General features: G+C 34.7%; 3 protein-coding genes across 8 annotated transcripts; 2 read left to right on the plus strand and 1 right to left on the minus strand.

Annotated features, from left to right (window-relative positions):
- The first annotated feature begins 2,637 nt into the window (after positions 1–2,637).
- LOC149788970 (ras-like GTP-binding protein RHO) lies at positions 2,638–5,352 on the plus strand. 4 transcript variants are annotated; one of them, XM_089975122.1, is made up of 3 exons: positions 2,638–2,723; positions 3,081–3,274; positions 4,385–5,351. In XM_089975122.1, exons 2-3 carry the CDS (start codon positions 3,128–3,130, stop codon positions 4,817–4,819), a joined length of 582 nt encoding a protein of 193 aa, XP_089831248.1. In that variant the 5' UTR covers positions 2,638–2,723; positions 3,081–3,127; the 3' UTR covers positions 4,820–5,351. The 4 variants fall into 4 exon arrangements, with proteins under 4 accessions (XP_089831248.1, XP_089831250.1, XP_089831247.1 ...); XM_089975124.1 differs by having other exon boundaries at positions 2,643–2,719; positions 4,385–5,352; XM_089975121.1 differs by lacking the exon at positions 2,638–2,723 and adding an exon at positions 2,756–2,911.
- Positions 5,353–7,440: 2,088 nt separating this feature from the next.
- LOC149788971 (ras-like GTP-binding protein RHO) lies at positions 7,441–10,517 on the minus strand. Its single transcript, XM_089975125.1, has 3 exons — positions 10,487–10,517; positions 9,142–9,318; positions 7,441–8,770 (listed from the first exon to the last, which is right to left on the minus strand). The coding sequence occupies exons 2-3, from the start codon at positions 9,298–9,300 to the stop codon at positions 8,342–8,344; spliced, it is 588 nt and encodes a 195-aa protein (XP_089831251.1). The 5' UTR covers positions 9,301–9,318; positions 10,487–10,517; the 3' UTR covers positions 7,441–8,341.
- A 1,061-nt stretch (positions 10,518–11,578) lies between these two features.
- On the plus strand, positions 11,579–14,688 carry LOC149788972 (ras-like GTP-binding protein rhoA). Of its 3 annotated transcripts, none has more exons than XM_089975127.1 (3): positions 11,579–11,630; positions 11,958–12,152; positions 13,266–14,688. In XM_089975127.1, the coding sequence occupies exons 2-3, from the start codon at positions 11,991–11,993 to the stop codon at positions 13,698–13,700; spliced, it is 597 nt and encodes a 198-aa protein (XP_089831253.1). In that variant the 5' UTR covers positions 11,579–11,630; positions 11,958–11,990; the 3' UTR covers positions 13,701–14,688. The 3 variants fall into 3 exon arrangements, with proteins under 3 accessions (XP_089831253.1, XP_089831254.1, XP_089831252.1); XM_089975128.1 differs by having other exon boundaries at positions 11,589–11,626; XM_089975126.1 differs by lacking the exon at positions 11,579–11,630 and adding an exon at positions 11,655–11,748.
- The last annotated feature ends 4,013 nt before the right edge of the window (positions 14,689–18,701 follow it).

Here is an 18,701-nt window from a genome sequence, read left to right on the forward strand (position 1 = left end):
AAAAACTTTGTTCCTATCATTGAGTTTATCGGATTGCGACGTAAGATGTATTGCTTAAAACTGTCAGAAAATAAAGTTAAAAAACGAGCTAAAGGTATAAAAAAAATATGTAGTAGGTAGGGTGATATGATTCGAAATTTATAAGGATTGTCGTAAAACTGAGACTGATGCTATCATAAAATCTAATCTATATAATTTTGATGACAAGCGATACTGTTCTGGTGGCATTAACACATTCGCGTTAAGATATAAAAAGTATGATAGTATTGATTTTTAGCAAGGTAGATATTTTAGATTGGTTATTGCAGTAAACTTTTATGTGAATGTCAAATATATAAAAAGTACAATTTTGTGAGAAATATAAAATAAAAACCGTAGCAGTCTTTATAAGGAGATTATGTCTGAGCCAACCCTATTTTACTTGACGATGATGGTGATTTTCCCTGATAGGTCCTCAAGTTAGGTAATCGATTAAGAAATCGACTCTGTTGCTTCAACAATTTATTTTCATATTTGTTTTGCTAGCTCGCGGTCGATGGGTAAGATTTTCTGGTCGTCCTAGTACAAAATAGGGGGTTGGCTAGGAAACCCCTTACAAAAGACTAGTGATATACAGGAGACTATTCCTTGCATAGTGTGTCCCAGCATAGATAGATAGATAGATAGATAGATAGATAGATAGATAGATAGATAGATAGATAGATAGATAGATTAGACATACTGATAGATAGATAGATAGATAGATAGATAGATTAGACAGACAGACATATAGATAGATAGATAGGCTAGACAAACAGACAGACAGACAGATAGATAGATAGATAAACAGATAGATAAACAGCTTAACACGAGAGAAAAAAGAATGTTAAAATAGAATCCTATAAGTAATCTTGTATCAGTAAATACGTTCTCAGTTTTGAAAATATGCAAGCACAAGAGCGACACGGACATGGATCGTCGAAATGCTATTATTTTTTTTATTCAAATTTTAAATAAATAATAATTTGAAATAAACCAAATAATATTAATTGTCACCAATAAACATATAAACATTAACAAACACAATAAATAGTTTCACGAGCTATTACATTGTTCCTATTACCACATTTGTGTGATCGTATTTTGCAGTGTAGAAGAAGAATGAGACACGTTCACCTCACTACAGCTTACAAAGGATTTCTAGACACGCAATATATGGCTCTCCATTAAACCATTAAAATAAATTTTCCCACCAATTGAGACGAATTTGAACATAAAAACGACTAATTTATTGTGTGTTTGTTGGGGGGGGGGCGGGGTTTGGGGTCGCAAAATTTAATTACTAAACCTTGAGTGTACGTTAAATAGGTAGGAAAGAAATAATCAAAATAAAGTTTTACCAACATGTATAAAAATATTTTACGCCTTCTCGTGTCTTCGATGAACATTCAAAACAGTGAAACACATTCATTTTATTTGCCAACTCATTTCCGTCCTGAGATAAATCTGGGGACTTGTCTAATTAGGGAAGTTCCTTACTCGTATTCTCAGTGCCCCTCAAGTTTGTTTCATTCCTGATAAGAATTATTGGACAAATTGGAGGATAATATCTCCCTTTGGGACCCACGGTGTGGGCACATCTGCAGAACTGTAAGAATTGTCAAAGGAGAAACACAACAGTAATACGTCAGTGTCTGTCCTTATAGAAAAATGGGCGCAGACTTCTGTAGTTCTCTTCACCTGCTGTTTCACACAGAAACTGTTCAACCCAGAAACAACAACAACAACAATAATAATAATAATAATAATAATAATAATAACAACAACAATAATAATAAATTTCCCTAAACAGAGCATATTTTTGTGTTACCTAACGATTTGACCGTTTCGAGGGGTAGGTGTATAAAAAGTTTTTTGTTTGTTTAATAAAGGGGTAGGAAATAAAGCAAACATACAATATAAGGTATTGTTCTGAGGTTGCCATGGGGACCAAAACGTGTTCTGTTTGCAGGTAAATCGAGTTACAACTGGACTGGTTTAAGAATGTTTCACTGTGTTACTACTACTACTACTAATAATAATAATAATAACTACTACTACTACTACTACTAATAATAATAATAATAATAATAATAGTTCAAAACAATGCAATATCTTTTGTACGTGTACTTTGTTTCCTACCACTAAAATAAGCATACAAAACACACACACGAACAAACGATAGTTAAACAATCACTTGCACCATTCAGGAATCTTGGTCAATCCCTTCGCCAAGAGTAAACAAACAAGAAGCGTAATTTGCATGCTTTTTCACAATCTATTGTATTTTTATCTTTTCTTTTCGTCGTTTCTTACCATTTTGCAAGCTATTTTTAGTGTTGCCAAGTAAGTCTCGAAAGACAGTGGGAACGTAATGCCCAGAATTGGACGATTTTCTTTTTATCTTCATGTCATAGGTTGGTGTGGCTTTGAATTCGAATCTTGCAGATAACCTATCTTTTCAACATACGCGTATGTATTTGCAATAATAACTTTTTTAAACATGTGCTAATTTTAACGAAAAATGAAATATTTGTTTACTAGGCTGTCGTACAGTTGCGTTATCTATAATTTTAGCAATTACGTCACACAGTACAGCCAGTGGCGAATAGCGTTCTATTTATAGTAATACATACGTTTTGACATAAAGCTGATTTCATAGGCATCAAAGTGTCAAATCGACTGCATAAAGAAACTAATCGTAGGTATGGCATGAGTTCTCTGTATTCGTCACAAATTTTGTATCTGAATAATTTTTCAGGGTTAACGACATCCGTAGTTCATTGACATCAAAACAAAAAACAAACAACATATCTTACCGTGTTGGTCTTTGTTTGATGATGTGCACACAGGCAGAGTTGTCAAATGCAAGTAAAATAATACTCGCCGAAGTGTAAGTTTTTTAATTAAGCGATCTGGTGTGGTCAAGTTAAATATTTAGAGTACTAGCATATTTGTAAATTTATAATTATTAAGACCTACTTACTGTATTGAAGGTGGAGAAAAGAAACTGCTCAACAGTACATGAACATAGTGCAATGTATTTTCCACTTCCTTTGCAGAGGTTATTTCAAAGAAAGGAAAAACGATCACCGTGCGCTTTCCTGCCATGCGCAAGAAGTTGGTCATAGTAGGTGACGGCGCCTGTGGCAAGACATCACTTCTAACCAAGTTCAGCAAGGACAAATTCCCTGACGTCTACGTTCCCACAGTCTTTGAGACTGACGTCACCGATATTGAGGTGGATGGAAAACGGGTAAGAAAACATTCTCACCTTAACTCAAGTAATAGATTCTATCAAAAAAGAGAGAAAGAATGACGGACATACAGACTGACAGAGAGACTGATCAACACAAAACTGGCCAGTTGAACAACTAAGCTACCAAGTAAATAAATAGAAGATTGAAAAACTGCGTTATGTTCCCAATATAGCTACAATTTCTTGTCGATGATATTAATACTACAGCTAATAATAATAATAATAATAATAATAATAATTAATGTGTAAAATGCTCATTCCTTAGATGTACAGAATATTTCATAAAATAATATAAATAACTTGTGGTGCAATAAAATCAAATATCAAGCTAGACTTTGTACCGTTTGCATTTCGTAGAACTGCTGATACATTAGACAAGCCTTATAAAAGGTAAACATTCATGATTAGTCATTTAGTCTCCATAACTAGCATTTATAGTAAAAGGTCTGACCCGTTCAAAATGTACATTCGAAGGATGAACACCTTCCGTTTGAGGAGCTGTTAATGATGTAATCAAATCAGGTTTAGTGAATCATATAAAATTATTTGATTCAAATCTGTGTGCACCTTGCCACTCAATTGTGTCATAATTAGGCTACCTCTATGGGATTAAAACTATTATGAATCATCTGGCAAAGATATTATTATTATTATTATTATTATTATTATTATTATTATTATTATTATTATTTAAATTAACACTGTAAATAATCCAATCTTGAAAACAAAATAAGAGACAGAGATAAATTGGATTAGTAATTTTAAGAGTTTCAGCTATGCCTGTATAAGACATTTATTTTAGAAACGAGCACCCTAAAATGTATTCTTTTGCCTTGTGAGAGTTTAAAGAAACTGAAAAACACACTCTTTTCCTTAATTGACTGAGGGCTATTACAACTTGCAAAGTTTGCGCGCTGAATATACCCGCTATAATATATAAATTAGAAATTGTTCATATTGAAGTTAGTCCAAATATTTGAACGCAGTAATTAATAACAAATATGTCTTTCATCATGTAAACTTTTAATGCCTAACATGTCAATGTTTCCTTAGGTATATTGCTTTAATTCGATTAGCGAACATTCATTACATCACTGTTCATTATAGGTGGAGTTGGCCCTTTGGGATACAACGGGACAGGAAGACTATGATAGACTGCGAACCTCATCTTACCCTGGCACTCATGTTATCATAATATGCTTTTCCGTAGACAATCCAAACAGTTTGGCAAACGCCCTGGACAAATGGTCGCCGGAAGTCAAACAATTTTGTCATAAGACTCCCATAGTTCTCGTTGGCACAAAAACAGACCTGAGAGAAAACGATGTGGTAAAGGCAGAGCTCGCAAAACAAAAGCTTAAAATGATAGCAACTGAATATGCCAAAGTTATATCCAAAAGAATGCATGCCAGTGCCTACGTTGAATGTTCAGCCAAGACTGGTGAGGGTGTGAGAGAGGTTTTGGAGACGGCAGCAAAGCTGGCATTAAAGGACAAGAAAAGAAAGGAATGGCTATCTAGATTGCTATGCATACGTATCTGAGCCTATTCATTAGAGAGGAATTTTGACGGTCTTGCTATCCAGCGAAAATTATATCAATCACATTAAATAACTGTTAGCTGGACAGCTGAATCCCTGCAAACATGCATGAAACCCAATGAAAAGATTTAAGCCGAGGACGTTTTGAATTTTGGACTTGACTGTCGTTCATTGGTAGATTTTTAGTATATGTTGGTATCGCCGTCGAAACCACACTTTTATGGTTACAGACGCAACTGAATATGAGTTACACAAACTCTTGCTAGAAACTAATAACATTGGATCAATAGAAGTAAAGCCGTGAAACGTGTTGTTTTCTATGCTAGATACACCAAATCATCTTTCATGATTCAACATACAGATTCATTATTCACTCATTGGTTATCAAATTTCTTATATTAAACTAAGTCTGTAATTATCAAGAACCATTTATGTCCTTATATTTTACAATAAAATGTACGTCGTAAAGGACATAACCTCGAATAATTTGATTTAAACATGGTTTTCATTCTGTCGCTAAATATGACAATTGAGTCATGTATGTATGTATGTATGTATGTATGCATGTATGTACACCCACCGATCTACCTAATTACCTATTAGCATACCTTTCTCTCTGTCTGTCTCGCTATTGAGATTAGGTCTTTGTTTCTATGCAACAACAAAAATGGAAAAAAATCACATTGTTTTAAAAGTTCGATCATAGATAAAATCGATGGTATATGCAGGGATGAAAGAGCACATAATTCAACAAGCGATTGTCATCCGTGTTCACACGTTTTCTATTACAAGATGAATGTTCTGTGTGTAGGTAGGTACATACACACGCATACGTACCTACATACTTACCTACCCACGTACCTACCTACCTACCTACCTACATACATACATACATACATACACTTTTTTATTCATACGTCAAGACTGATTTGGCTACATAGATCTGGGACAGTGCGGATTACCCATCGAGCACATTAAGCATACTTGCTTATGATAAAAGTTAATGAATTATATATGACCATTTCGATCTGCATGTTACGAGTATTTTCATTTGGAATCATGCAACACTTGTATTTTCCCATCTTATTAGCTTTTAATATTTTTTTCTTCAGTTTCCCATTTTGTAGGGGTGGGGAACCGTAATATTTTCAGTGCGGATATATTAGCATCATCCCTTAAAACCGATAGTTGTAATGGAGACCGGTATACGTTTCGTATTAGAGACGCTCTCATTTGCCTGCAACCTTGACTCAAACCAATTCCAATAAAATAATTTAGCACAATGCACTCTGTCGCTACTCCCTTACCACCTCCCCCATCCCGAATCATTGCAACGTTGATTAAGATGTGTTTCAGTGGAACATAAATATCAAAATCTAACCCGAGAAAGAAAAATAAAATGTATGTTCGGCTCATTGTTATATAAACATCTTCTCAGAGCCACAGCATGATGCAGTTCTAGAAAGTGGATATTGCGGATATCATTAATATCAAAGTGGTAATAACGTGTTTTCCCCTTGATTGAAGGGAGATAACTAATTCAGAACGACAAGACAGAACAGTATTTTTTTTTTCAAATCCAAGTAAACTATATACGACAATAATGATTAGTCGATTAAATTCAGATAAATTATAAATTTCATTTTTTTCTCTCGGTATTGTACAGGTCTAGCATAATACTTACAAAAAGTCCAGTTTAAATAAAAACGGAAATTACAAATACCAAGCAGCTGGTATTAAGTTATTAACGAGTCTAAAAACAATGTTCACTTCGCAAAGGGTTTAACCAATAGTGACAATTTCAAATTCAGAATGATTAAACATTTGGAAGAGCAGAAGACATATCAAGGTGGAAATAATAAATTTATTTTATTTGTAAGTGCTAAAAGGGTGAGAACATTGAGGATTTTTTGTTGATGTTGTTTCTTTTGGGTGGTGGTTCATGAAAAATTATCCTATGGTTAATAATTTAATTATTTTATGAATAAACCAACTGTAAATTTGAAAAGCTGTAATAAAAGCTAAACTAGAAAATTTTATATTAGAGAGAAGATTTTAAATTACTTGCGTCAACTTTTAAAAATTAACTTATCTTAAGAAAAAAGTGAACAAATTGTATAACATTTTAAACTTTAGGGATAGTATTATAGCTGTTCTATGAGAAACATAGTACATTTTTTATTCAGTATAGTATATCAACTATCAGAAAGATTAAGAAAAAGAAGGAAAAAAAAACGTATGAAGCAAATTTTCCGAAGAAGTAGATATTTCTACTTCAAAAAAGGAAATAATTTTTTTAGACAGTTTCTGAATACTCCTTTTTAGCATATGTAAATGCGAATTTATATCAACATCAAAATCTAAATGCAATAGATCCTATTTTTTCTGATTTGGGTTCTGAGAAGCAAACATTGTCCCTAAATGCTGGCACAGAACTTACATAATACAACATACCCTATTAAATAACTTGTGGGGCATACATAAATTGCATCAGATCGGTAGATATCCAAGAGCCAAGCAGATTGACATGTGAAGAAAATGAATTCTAAAACGTCTTGCCTTAAGCAATGATGTATCAGTAAGCAGTTCAGAAAATATATAAACGCAGAGCGACACAGAGAAAATTAATCAGAATACTAATTTATTTATTTATTTTATAAAAATATATTACAATAAATAATATTTTGAAATAAGACGAATAATATTATATATCGACAATAAACATACACTGATTATCACAACTATCTTTTTTATCACGTACTATTTATAGCAAGAAAAATAAATAGTGTCACAAGTCATTCTTTGTTCACACTCCCACCGGTATATATACTATGATCGTGTTTTCTTTCCAGTGAATAACAACAATGGGAAATAACTCCAACAATTCTCAAAATTGTCATTTTAGTAATAGTTTACGTACCAACCGATTATATTTTCCTTTGCTTACGAAGAGCTCAGGCAGTCATGATGACTCACGTTCACGCCTCTGGACATTTGCTCAAGACAATAGTCTACTGTCTACACTTTATATCAACTTAAGTCATTTAAAAAAAGCATTGCAAATGCTATTCTTTGTTATTGTTGCTGGTTGGTTGATTGGATGTTTCTTTCTTTTTAAGTGCCTATTTGAAAGACACACGAAGACACCTGAACCGAAACGTCCTGAGCGAGTATCGAACCATCGACTTTGGATTTGGAGTCCAACACTCAACCATCTGAGCTATAGGAGCTCCAAATAATGCAACTATTGTACAATTGTTTTCTTATGTCCATCCAGATCATCCTAGATACAGATTCACATTATTTCTTACTCGTATGCAATACAAAATATATCATGAATATGCATGATATGTGTCAAATAATTGTTAAAAACTGACACATAATTTCATGAAAATTAGTATTCACACTTCCAGCCGAGGAATTTTTTATCATAATTATTTCAAATTAATTATTTCCTGAGTTCACTGTAAATCTGTAGAAAAAAAATAAGTACAAATAATACTTTAACAGATTTATATGAATATTCTACGAAAAGCAGAATAGCTTCTTGATTCCTCTCCATCTCCGCTTCAGAAGCGCAGCCCTAGCGGCAGTTTCGAAAACATTTCGGACGCCTTCCCTGGTCTTCGATGAACATTCAACGTATGCAAATGCATTTATTTTATTAGCTAACTTAATTCCGTCCTGTGTTGAAACTGGTGACTGGCCCAATCCTTTAAGTTCATTTTTCGTGTCCTCATTGTCCCTCAAGTCTATTTTATTTCCAACAAGGATTATTGGCACATTCGGGGAATAATATCTTACTTCTGGGACCCACGTTGCAGACACATTGGCAAAACTGTCTGGATTATCCACGGAGAAACACAATAGGAATATGTCAGTATCCCGATAGGAAAATGGCCGCAGACTTCTGTAGTCTTCTTGACCCGCTGTGTCCCATAGAACTAGTTCGACCTGGAAATAATAATAATAATAATAATAATAACGACAACGATAATGATTATACAATTAAACTATCCTAATTTGAACATTGTTGGTACCTCTGACAAGACTGTTTCACTGTAGTAGTAGTAGTAATAATAATACTAATAATAATAATAGCAATAATATGTGTATGCGTGTACTTTGTTCACTAACTCTAAAACAAACAAACAAGCGAAAACACGATCGCTAAAAAAAACACACTTGTACAGAAGGTCAAAAATCTTGGTCAATAATTTCGTCAAGAGAAGACAAAGAGGGGAATATAATCTGGAGTCTTTCTCTTGTCCAACTGCATTTTATCTTTTCGTTATGTTTTCTTTCTTTCTTTTCTGCAAACTTACCATTTTGTCATCTACTTCTATTGTTGTCAAGTCAGTTTCGAAAACAGTGGGGAAGTAACTGTCTATAAACACATCTTTGCTGAACACCACCAACAAGCTAGTTTTTCCACAGGCTCCATCGCCAACAATAACCAGCTTCTTCCGAACGGGTTCCGCCATAACAATCGCAAATTAGATCTAAAAAAATGAGTTTAAATTTCTAAGCATAACTTATGAGAAAATACTAACACTACACTACTACTTCCACCAGTATTATTATTATTATTATTATTATCATTATTATTATTATTTGATTACTTTCATGTATATCACTTCCAGTAGATGTGATATTCTTTTGTTACGCACAACAAAAATCGTTTTGAACCGCATGATGTATGGATATATATACTGAGTCAGTGGCGTGTATTACAAATAAGCAGTATTATTACTATTATTATTATTATTATTATTATTATTGTAGATGATGATGATGATAATGATGATGATGATGATGACGACGATCCACTTGTCCCCGGATCGAAATAAATTTTAACACCATTTAACTCTGATGAATTCAACAAAAGTACTTCAAGCCTTATGTAAAGATCCATGTACGTTTCATAAGCAATAATCAAATTGCTTATTTTATAATTATTTCATTTTAGTCATGTTAGGTCGTGCGTTACTGGAATTTCCAAGTGAAATATTTTGTATAATTCACTGGAGTGGAAGACGATAACGTTATAGCCAAGAATTTCTTTTTTTTTAGGCATGTTTAGACGCTTGCATTGTATAGTAATCGGACCGCCTCACATGCAGACGAACTTAAGTATTTTCATCCACTCGATGAAATATATCAGTTATTCACTCGTTTCAAGCAACCCTTTCTTTACTCCTGATCTTCCCATTTACGTTTTTCCTCTGATTCTTCCAAATGAGACCATCCATTGAACAACTCATTCAACCCTGCAGTTTGTGGAGAATGGTGCATATATAATTAATAGCACAAACCCGGAATATGTCAATGTGTTTTGTGAATAGCTAATGATGATGATGATGATGATGATGATGATCCAGTTGTCAACGAATCGAAATAAACTTTAACACCATTTAATACACACACATTTTAATTACATGACCAGTTAATTTTGACGTTCTTTATTAACGATGTACAAATAATAATAATAATAATAATAATAATAATAACATCATAAATAATAACGACGACAACGAAAAACAATGACGACTAAAACAATGAAGACAATAATTATAGAACATTCAAACTGAAGCTGTGCAAGCTTTGATGGAGATAAAGTTATATATCTACCCCCCCCCCCAAACCAAACGAAACACATGGAATACGAACCTGTAATGTTTGTCCGATAACGTATATAAAATGATCGCATAAACTCTATCTTACCTTTATATAGTACACCTCTAGTTGTTACTAAAAATAGCTTTAATACTTGCTAAAAATAAATGGACAGATCATGCTAGTTGAAATGTATTGGTTACCTTTTTAGGTGGGAGAGTGAAGTATGTATATGTGTACAGTACAATAATAAGAAGTTTATACGTAATCACTTCGCCCTACTTTAATATTCTATTCATTTTCATTCCTTTTCACTCTTTTTTTCTTCAATTTCGAACATGTTTTGTTAGCTAATTTGGAATGATACTATGTCAAGATGACATGCAATGAAAATGCATTCTACCCGAGTAGACACTATAATTTCAAGTGAAACGTAAGTTTCGTAAGGCAGGTAACATAAACTCATTCATTATTATTTTTTAAAATTATTTTACTTGAATTTACAATTGAGAGGAGATGAATAACTATTATCCAAAGGCGGACCCCGAGTGACTTTAAATGTGAAGAAAAGTCACGTATGTTTACAAAAAACACATAGAGTTGAACCTTTAAAAAATGTAATGAACTACTTTTGCATATCGGGTCATTTTCTGAAAAATTTACAGCCTAGTAGATTTCATTGCAAATTAGTAATTGCGACGACAATTTCGCAATTAGTATGAATGTGTGTATATGGCCCCGAGAGAGAGAGAGAGAGAGAGAGAGAGATATTACGCTTATCAATTAATATTAATACACATCACTTAAATTAATTTTCACATTGGCCAATGTTTGTGTGTTATGTGTTGGTGGTACATTGTATTAAAATGTTGGACAAAGTCTTGTGCTATGTGTTTGGGTAAACTTTGTATTCGAATGTTGAAGATAACAGTTTCTTGTATCGTGAACAAAATCAATTAGGAATGATACATTTTTACTTATTTAAGTATTACTAACTTGCACTGAAAAGGTAATTGTTTACGAGGCTATAATACAATTGCGTTATTTCTTGTCTGAGCAATAACGTCACTCAGAACAGCCAATGGCGAATCAAGTTCTATTTATAGTAATACCTACCTGTTATATATATATATATATATCTAGTGGTATGTACAGGTATCAAAGTGTCAGATCGACTGCATAAGGAATTTATTCGTAGGTGTGGCTGGAGTTCTCTGCATTTGTCCCTAATTTTGTGTCTGAATCATTCTTCATGTCTAACGACATTCATAGTTCACATGCTGTTAAAAGAAAGAAAGAAAAAACGGTTTTGCGTTGTCGGTCTTTGATTATAAACACATTAGTAGAGTTTTCAGTTTTTAACAGAGCTAATGATGAATTATAGTATTTAGAATACCAATATAGTTGTAAATTTATAATGTCTGTAATTATTAATACATATTTACTGTAATTGAAGACGGATAAAAAAAAACAACGCCATAGTACATGAACATAATGAACTATATGTTTTCTATTTCCTTTACAGAGGTTACATAAAAGAAACGAAAGAAAAGTCACCATGCGCTTTCCTGCCATACGTAAGAAGTTGGTCATAGTAGGTGACGGCGCCTGTGGCAAAACATCACTTCTGATCAAGTTCAGTAAGGAAAAATTCCTTGATGTCTACATTCCCACCGTCTTCGAGACTGACGTCACCTATATTGAGCTGGATGGAAAACAGGTATAATTTGTTTTACCCCATCTTAAATTCAAGTCATAGATGCTATTATGAAAACAAGAAGGAGACGGATAGGCAGATAGCTAACTGACTTCGAAACTAATTAAACAATATAACAGCGCATTGAAAACACGGCAGTTCTGATTAAATTTAGCAATTATATACCGCTGTTGCTGACGGTATTAATACTAATATTGCTACTACTACTACTACTACTATTAATAATAATAATAATAATAAATAGGTAAACTTAAGTTTGATATCTAAAATATTTAATAATCTAAATAACTGGTAGTGGATTAGAAAACCAAGAGTCCGTGACATTTGTGTATCGCGCGACCACGATTCATTACACACGCCTTAAGAAAGGTTAGTCAGGTTGTTTGCATAGAACAACACAGATAGCATTTGTAGTAAAGATTCGACGCGATCAAAGGGTCACTTTTAAGGCGTATAACATACAGTATGACGAACTTTCAACAATATATTCGGTACACGTTTAATGAAGCGTGGAAAGGTATTTCATTCCAATTTTTTGGCACTGGACGATTCAACTGTTATAAGCAGACTTCCTATATCCAATTAAAAATATCGTGAATCGTCTGACACACGTAAGGTGTATAATATTATAATTTAAACTGACACTATAAACAATCCACTATTAAGAAAAAACTGAGAAGGAGAGTAAAGTTTGAATAAATAATATTGCCAGTTTCAAATGTGTTTATACTGACAAAAGAAAAGAGAAACATTTTTGTTTGCTTGAGAAATCAAGGAGTAAAAGGTATTATATTTTCCCCCCGAAGATTTAAGAGAAGATGAGGAAAATAGCTTTTTACCCAATTTACTAAAAGATATTATACTTTGTAAAATTTGCGTGCTAATATTACTCTCCTGTAATATATCAGTTAGAGACAATTCATTTAAAAGTTAGTCCATACTTTTCAACTCATTAATAGCGAACGTATATGTTGGTAACCTTTTAATGTGTTGCATATATATGTTATATTAGTTACATTACTTTCATTGTATTATTTTAAAGTTATACTGTTTTGCAAAATAATGTCCATTAAGGAATGCACGATTAAATGTAACACGTTTCTTTGTTCATTATAGGTGGAGTTGGCCCTTTGGGATACAGCGGGACAGGAAGAATATGATAGACTGCGACCCTTATCTTACCCACACACTCATGTCATTCTGATATGCTTCTCCGTAGACAATCCCGACAGCTTGGCGAACGCCCTGGACAGATGGTCGCCGGAAGTCAAGCATTTTTGTCGCAATGTTCCCATAGTTCTCGTTGGCACAAAAACAGATCTCAGAGAAAATGATGAGGTGAAAGCAGAGCTCGCAAAACAAAAGCTTAAACCGATAAAAACTGAAGATGCCAAAGCTATATCGAAAAGAATGCATGCCAGCGCTTACGTTGAATGCTCATCTAAGACTGGCGAGGGTGTGAGAGAGGTATTTGAGACGGCAGCAAGATTGGCGTTGAAAGACAAGAACAAAAAGAAAAGAAAGTCTAGATTATTATGCCTACGTCTTTGATCCCATCCGTTATACTGAGATTCAGGTGGTCTTGTTGTCCAGCTTAAATAATATTAATTGCACGGAATAATTTTAGCTGGACAGGCTAAGTCTTTACAGATATACCAGGGACCCACTCGAAAGGTGAAAGCCGAGAGTACTTTGGAGCAGTATCCGCCAAAGAGCAAGAGAGTATACTGTTGTGCCATGCGCATGGATAGACATTTCAGTACAAGCGGGTCGAAACCACATCATGACTGCAAACGGAACCGACGATGAGTTTGATCAACTCGAAGCTAATAAGTAGTATCAGGAGTAGTCAAGCCAAGAGACATTGGTTATTTTTGCGTGCTGCATTCTCAACATCGTTTTTTATGATTCATGACTGTTTCAGAAGCGGATTAATTGTTCATTTAATGTTAATCAAAATTCTTCCATGAAACAAAAGTATGTAATTATCAAGAACCATTTACATCTTTCATATTTAACAACAAAATGTACCTCTTAAAGGACAAATGTTCCTCTTAAAGGACACTACCTCAGACACTAACATTTAAACAAAGTTTTCACCAAATATAACATTTCAGTTAATGGAGTGCATCGGCTATACTAGGTATTTGCCACCGGAAACATTAAGTTAGCACGATTGTATTAAGCCCTATTAATAGCACATTGTTTTGGATATTTATAATGCAAATCATGTAAAAACAATATATTGTCATCACTAAAACTGAATTAATTATCATTACAATACATATAGCGGCATTTTCTATAAACTGTTGGATATGCCTTAATACGTGTATAAATTATGCAAACACGTGCTCAAGATTTCCAAAATATGGTGAATACTATGTATGTATGTATGTATGTACGTATGTATGTATGCATGTATGTATGTACGTATGCATGTATGTATGTATGTATGTATGTATGTATGTATGTATGTATGTATGTAATGAACAGGAGTCACATTGGTTATGGTTTACTTTATAAAGGTTGTGAAACTGAATGCATATCAACATGTTACTTTCTACATTTACTAAACCTACACGTTGTAAAGACAAGAATAATACCATCAAAACGTAACTATTATGTGAGATAATAAAAGAAATAAGAGCACCAGAACTTATGCACAAACAATCAGCTTAATTCTGTTCCTTTTATTTGTATATAATGTTACTAACTTGAAGAGTACAATAAATCAACATGCACATTGCAAAAAGTGATAAACAATAGTTGAATGTGTTCTTGAAAATGATACACTTGTTTTTAGTTTAGGGACAGGTATGTATTTATGTATGTATGTATGTGCCAACTTTCACAGCGATTTAAACAACAAAATTGTGTCTTACACGACATTCAGCTGCTATAGTTAAAGGGCAATAACTCTAACATAAATTTGGACAGCATAGTGAATTGTTGATATGCGCGTATTCAGATGATGGCCATAATGATAACCTGTACAACAGTGGCGTCACTAGGGTTGGTGTCACCCAGTGCGGTAACTCGCCAGGGACCTCCTTCCGTAAAAGACCATATAGAATCGTTAGTAATGTCATCTTGGTGTCACCCCGTCTGATGATGTCATCTTGTGCGGTCCGACCCCCCCCACCCCCGCAACCCCCCAGTGACGCCACTGCTGTACAAAGTTACATGGCGATCCATGAAATATGTGAGATCAGTTGTGTTCAAAGATTATGTCGCCCACGGGGGGCGTAGCTACCATATAGCTATAGTATGCAAAGCATAGGGGCCCACGAACCAATCCAAACAAATTATTTTTGTACACTATAGAAAGGAACTATGAACAGGCATATACCTAGACCAACAAGTACTTGTTGGTCTAGTAATATACCATACATTGAATACCGTAATTTTGGACCTGCAAACTTGCTATTAACATTGCAGGGGCCTATCTGTAAGCTTTGCATAGGGGTCCAAATATACTAGTTATTAAAATTGCAGGGGCCAATCGGTAAACTTTATGTAGGGTTCCAAATATCCTAGCTACCACACTAGTCGTAAACTAAGCTCTGAGTCAAACAGAAAAAGAACTAACAAAACTGACAGGTGCTCTCTGATTTGACGAAATGATTTATCTTCACATGACCAACTTAAACTTTCACAGTCATTCATTAAAATATGCGGTAATAGTTCACTTCAGAAGATTGTTTCATACCTTGCATTCCGTTGCAGAACTATTAGGGTGGCCTTCCTGGTTAGAGCGTCCGCGTCAAATGCCCGAGGTCGCGGTTTCGAACCCCTGCCGCGTCAAACCAAAGACTTATAAAAATGATATCCACAACTTGGCAATCAGAATTAAGAGGCTAGAGTTAGGACGGGACCGCCTGGTATCAGGATAATGTGCCTGGCTGGGATATGATGCTACATGCTAGCGGCATGTTGCCCCTGTACTACATATACGTCGCTATAAACTGCCACACTGCAGATGTCGATATGACTGAAAATTTGTTAAAATCACACATACACACACACACACATTCCGCTGAAAGACAAAACGATCAAATGTTCTGAGACAATAGTAATTTGTCGCCATTCGCATTTTCAGATGATGGTCACAATATCTCCCAAGTTTCGCCACGATCCGTTGAAATCCGTGATACCAGTTATGCTCACAAGATTCTGTCATACTTAGTTGCAGTGAAACAAAAATGGGCATTAACTTTTATAACACTTACCAAAGCACGGCGATTTGTCGATATGCGCATTCGGGTGAGAATAGTAATGTACATCGGGTTATATAGCAGTTCATGAACAACAACGGGGCTAATTGCGCTAACGAGAATGTGTCATGTACCTACAAGACAAAAGGCCAATAATCCAAACATAAATGATGGACACAAAGTGATTTACAGATATGACCAGCTGTATATGATCATCATAACATTCACCAACTTTCATGGAAATCCATTAAAAACGTGAAAATATTTGTGATCACAAGATGTTGTCATACGCCTTTCAGTTCAGATCCAACAAGGGCAATAAAACGTACACAAAATGCGTCCGCAAAGAGATTAGTCGATATGTGCGTCTTCCTGTAATGACCATAATATTTACCAGTTTTCATCACAATCCAAAAACAAATTGGTGAAATATTAACCCTAACGAGATTATGTGCCAGATGGTAGGACGTACGGACCTTGTCCTGTTGCGTGAGAAAATTTGTAACAATACCTGCTCATGTGTATAATGTCTTCTGATAGAATTCGTAATTCAAAGTACTTTGGGTAATGTCAATACGTGTTATATAATATTACGACTTTAGACCGATTCTGAAATAAAGAAAATATCTGTCCGTGAATTAGCCATTGCGTTAACTTCAAAATCGCGGTTACTTTCTTTAAAGAAATTTTCCGCGGAGCGAGAAATTCTGTTTGAAATCAGCAGTGATATCACCGGTCAGCTTAGGCTTGGAAGCCGGAAACCCGACATTGCAACACCTCAGTAACACCACCCAGACCGTTTTCAAAGAGACCGCCGGTATCCATTCAGAACTAAGATATTCGAATTTTGGGCGGGTTTTTCATGCAGTCCGACATTATTCTGTTTAATCTGTTGTGAACAAGTCTGTGCACATCTGGGCATTGGCGAGAGCAGGACGTAGGGAAGTTGGAGACAGTAGACTGCGCTCCAAGTGCCGAAGTTGTGCGCTCGTTAAAAGGGCTGGGAGTTAGTTCTATGAACTTCGGACGAAAATGGAAAAAAGGTTTTTGATGTAAAAGATCTCCACCCGAATCTGTTTCACTTCCTTACTAGGTGTCGTAAGATTTATACGTTATTATGTACATTTAATTTAGTAGAAATTTAATCTTCGATGTATAGCTGAAGTATCAACATGACGTAATGTAGTGTGTAGTGAATTAGTAATATTCAAGATTATTTTATGTAGTTGTCAGGATAAAATCGAAGTGGATGGTGTAATCTGTTACTATGTTGCATCGTGGTGCAGAATTAAATTTAATAGTGAGTAGCTAGACTTTGTATTTTTTTGTATTTGAAGTTATAGTTGTGGATTGTGCCGAGATAGGCTTTTTTGGCCTTGTGCACGTATAATTAGGCATTTGTATCAGTATGCGTCTTTTATAATTTGTTAGCTAGGAAATGCGTAGCTATTGTTGATACTGATAGTTACTATATAGAGAATTAGGGATATGCGTGTATGTATCAGAAGTCGCGATATTGTTGTTGTTGTTATTGCCTTTATTATAACAAGCGTGTGTGGAATATTTAGATGTGAGTTTGTGAGTTGACCTAATGAGTTAATTGCCATTGCCATGCTGATGAAAGATCTTTGAGAGTGTATTAATTCTCCTGTGTTCGAACAAGGATGCACAATTGTACGTCCCTTCTAATCCACAAGAAGCTTTTCTGGATGAACTGGACGCCACTCGAAGATTAGAGAGAAGACGTTGAGAGCACGTAGAGATAGGTTGTTGTGCGAGGAAGGAGGGCCGGAGACGGAACGAGGGTACCGGAAGTACAGACAATAAGGACCGAGACAACGGAAACGAGGGTACCGGAAGTACCATCAAAGAGAGCCGGGAGAGAAATACAAGGCGGAAGTTACAGATGAGTAACATAGAAGGAACACGGGAAAGAAACACTCTCACCTTTAATTTCGCGGAATGAAATAAATGGCAATTTGGATAGATCGTGTAGTGATTGGAAGCAACTGCATTGAAAAATTGTCCTGTTTTGTGGAATACTGTGATATAGTTTATTAAATTGTTATACCTTTCACCTTATTAATTTTATATTTTAACACATAGACTGTCGGCTTTGCTGACTGGCGGTTCAGAGCTATTTAACCTTTTAATTTAAAAATAATTTATTTTTCCACTAATAAAGCCAGCGTTTATGACATAAATGTACGCATTGCAGATACATTTGCACTTACGCAGAGGTAACAAATAGATCTGTACGGAGACTCCTATTTACATGCATCTTCCCTAGCCAAGGTTCCGATGTGATAACCCTATCTACACCCTGGCGTATCGAGCA

This window comes from Sinohyriopsis cumingii, chromosome 11 (genome assembly GCF_028554795.1).
Source record: "Sinohyriopsis cumingii isolate HCF-2022 chromosome 11, ASM2855479v2, whole genome shotgun sequence".
NCBI lineage: Eukaryota > Metazoa > Mollusca > Bivalvia > Unionida > Unionidae > Sinohyriopsis > Sinohyriopsis cumingii.

Coding starts and splice junctions, on each gene's coding strand:
- LOC149788970 (XM_089975122.1), top strand. CDS start 3,128: ATGCGCAAGAAGTTGGTCATAGTAGGTGACGGCGCCTGTGGCAAGACA. Junction 3,275..4,384: donor TTGAGGTGGATGGAAAACGG/GTAAGAAAACAT, acceptor TGTTCATTATAG/GTGGAGTTGGCCCTTTGGGA.
- LOC149788972 (XM_089975126.1), top strand. CDS start 11,710: ATGCTGTTAAAAGAAAGAAAGAAAAAACGGTTTTGCGTT. Junction 11,749..11,957: donor AGAAAAAACGGTTTTGCGTT/GTCGGTCTTTGA, acceptor TTTCCTTTACAG/AGGTTACATAAAAGAAACGA. Junction 12,153..13,265: donor TTGAGCTGGATGGAAAACAG/GTATAATTTGTT, acceptor TGTTCATTATAG/GTGGAGTTGGCCCTTTGGGA.
- LOC149788971 (XM_089975125.1), bottom strand. CDS start 9,300: ATGGCGGAACCCGTTCGGAAGAAGCTGGTTATTGTTGGCGATGGAGCC. Junction 8,771..9,141: donor TAGAAGTAGATGACAAAATG/GTAAGTTTGCAG, acceptor TATTATTTCCAG/GTCGAACTAGTTCTATGGGA.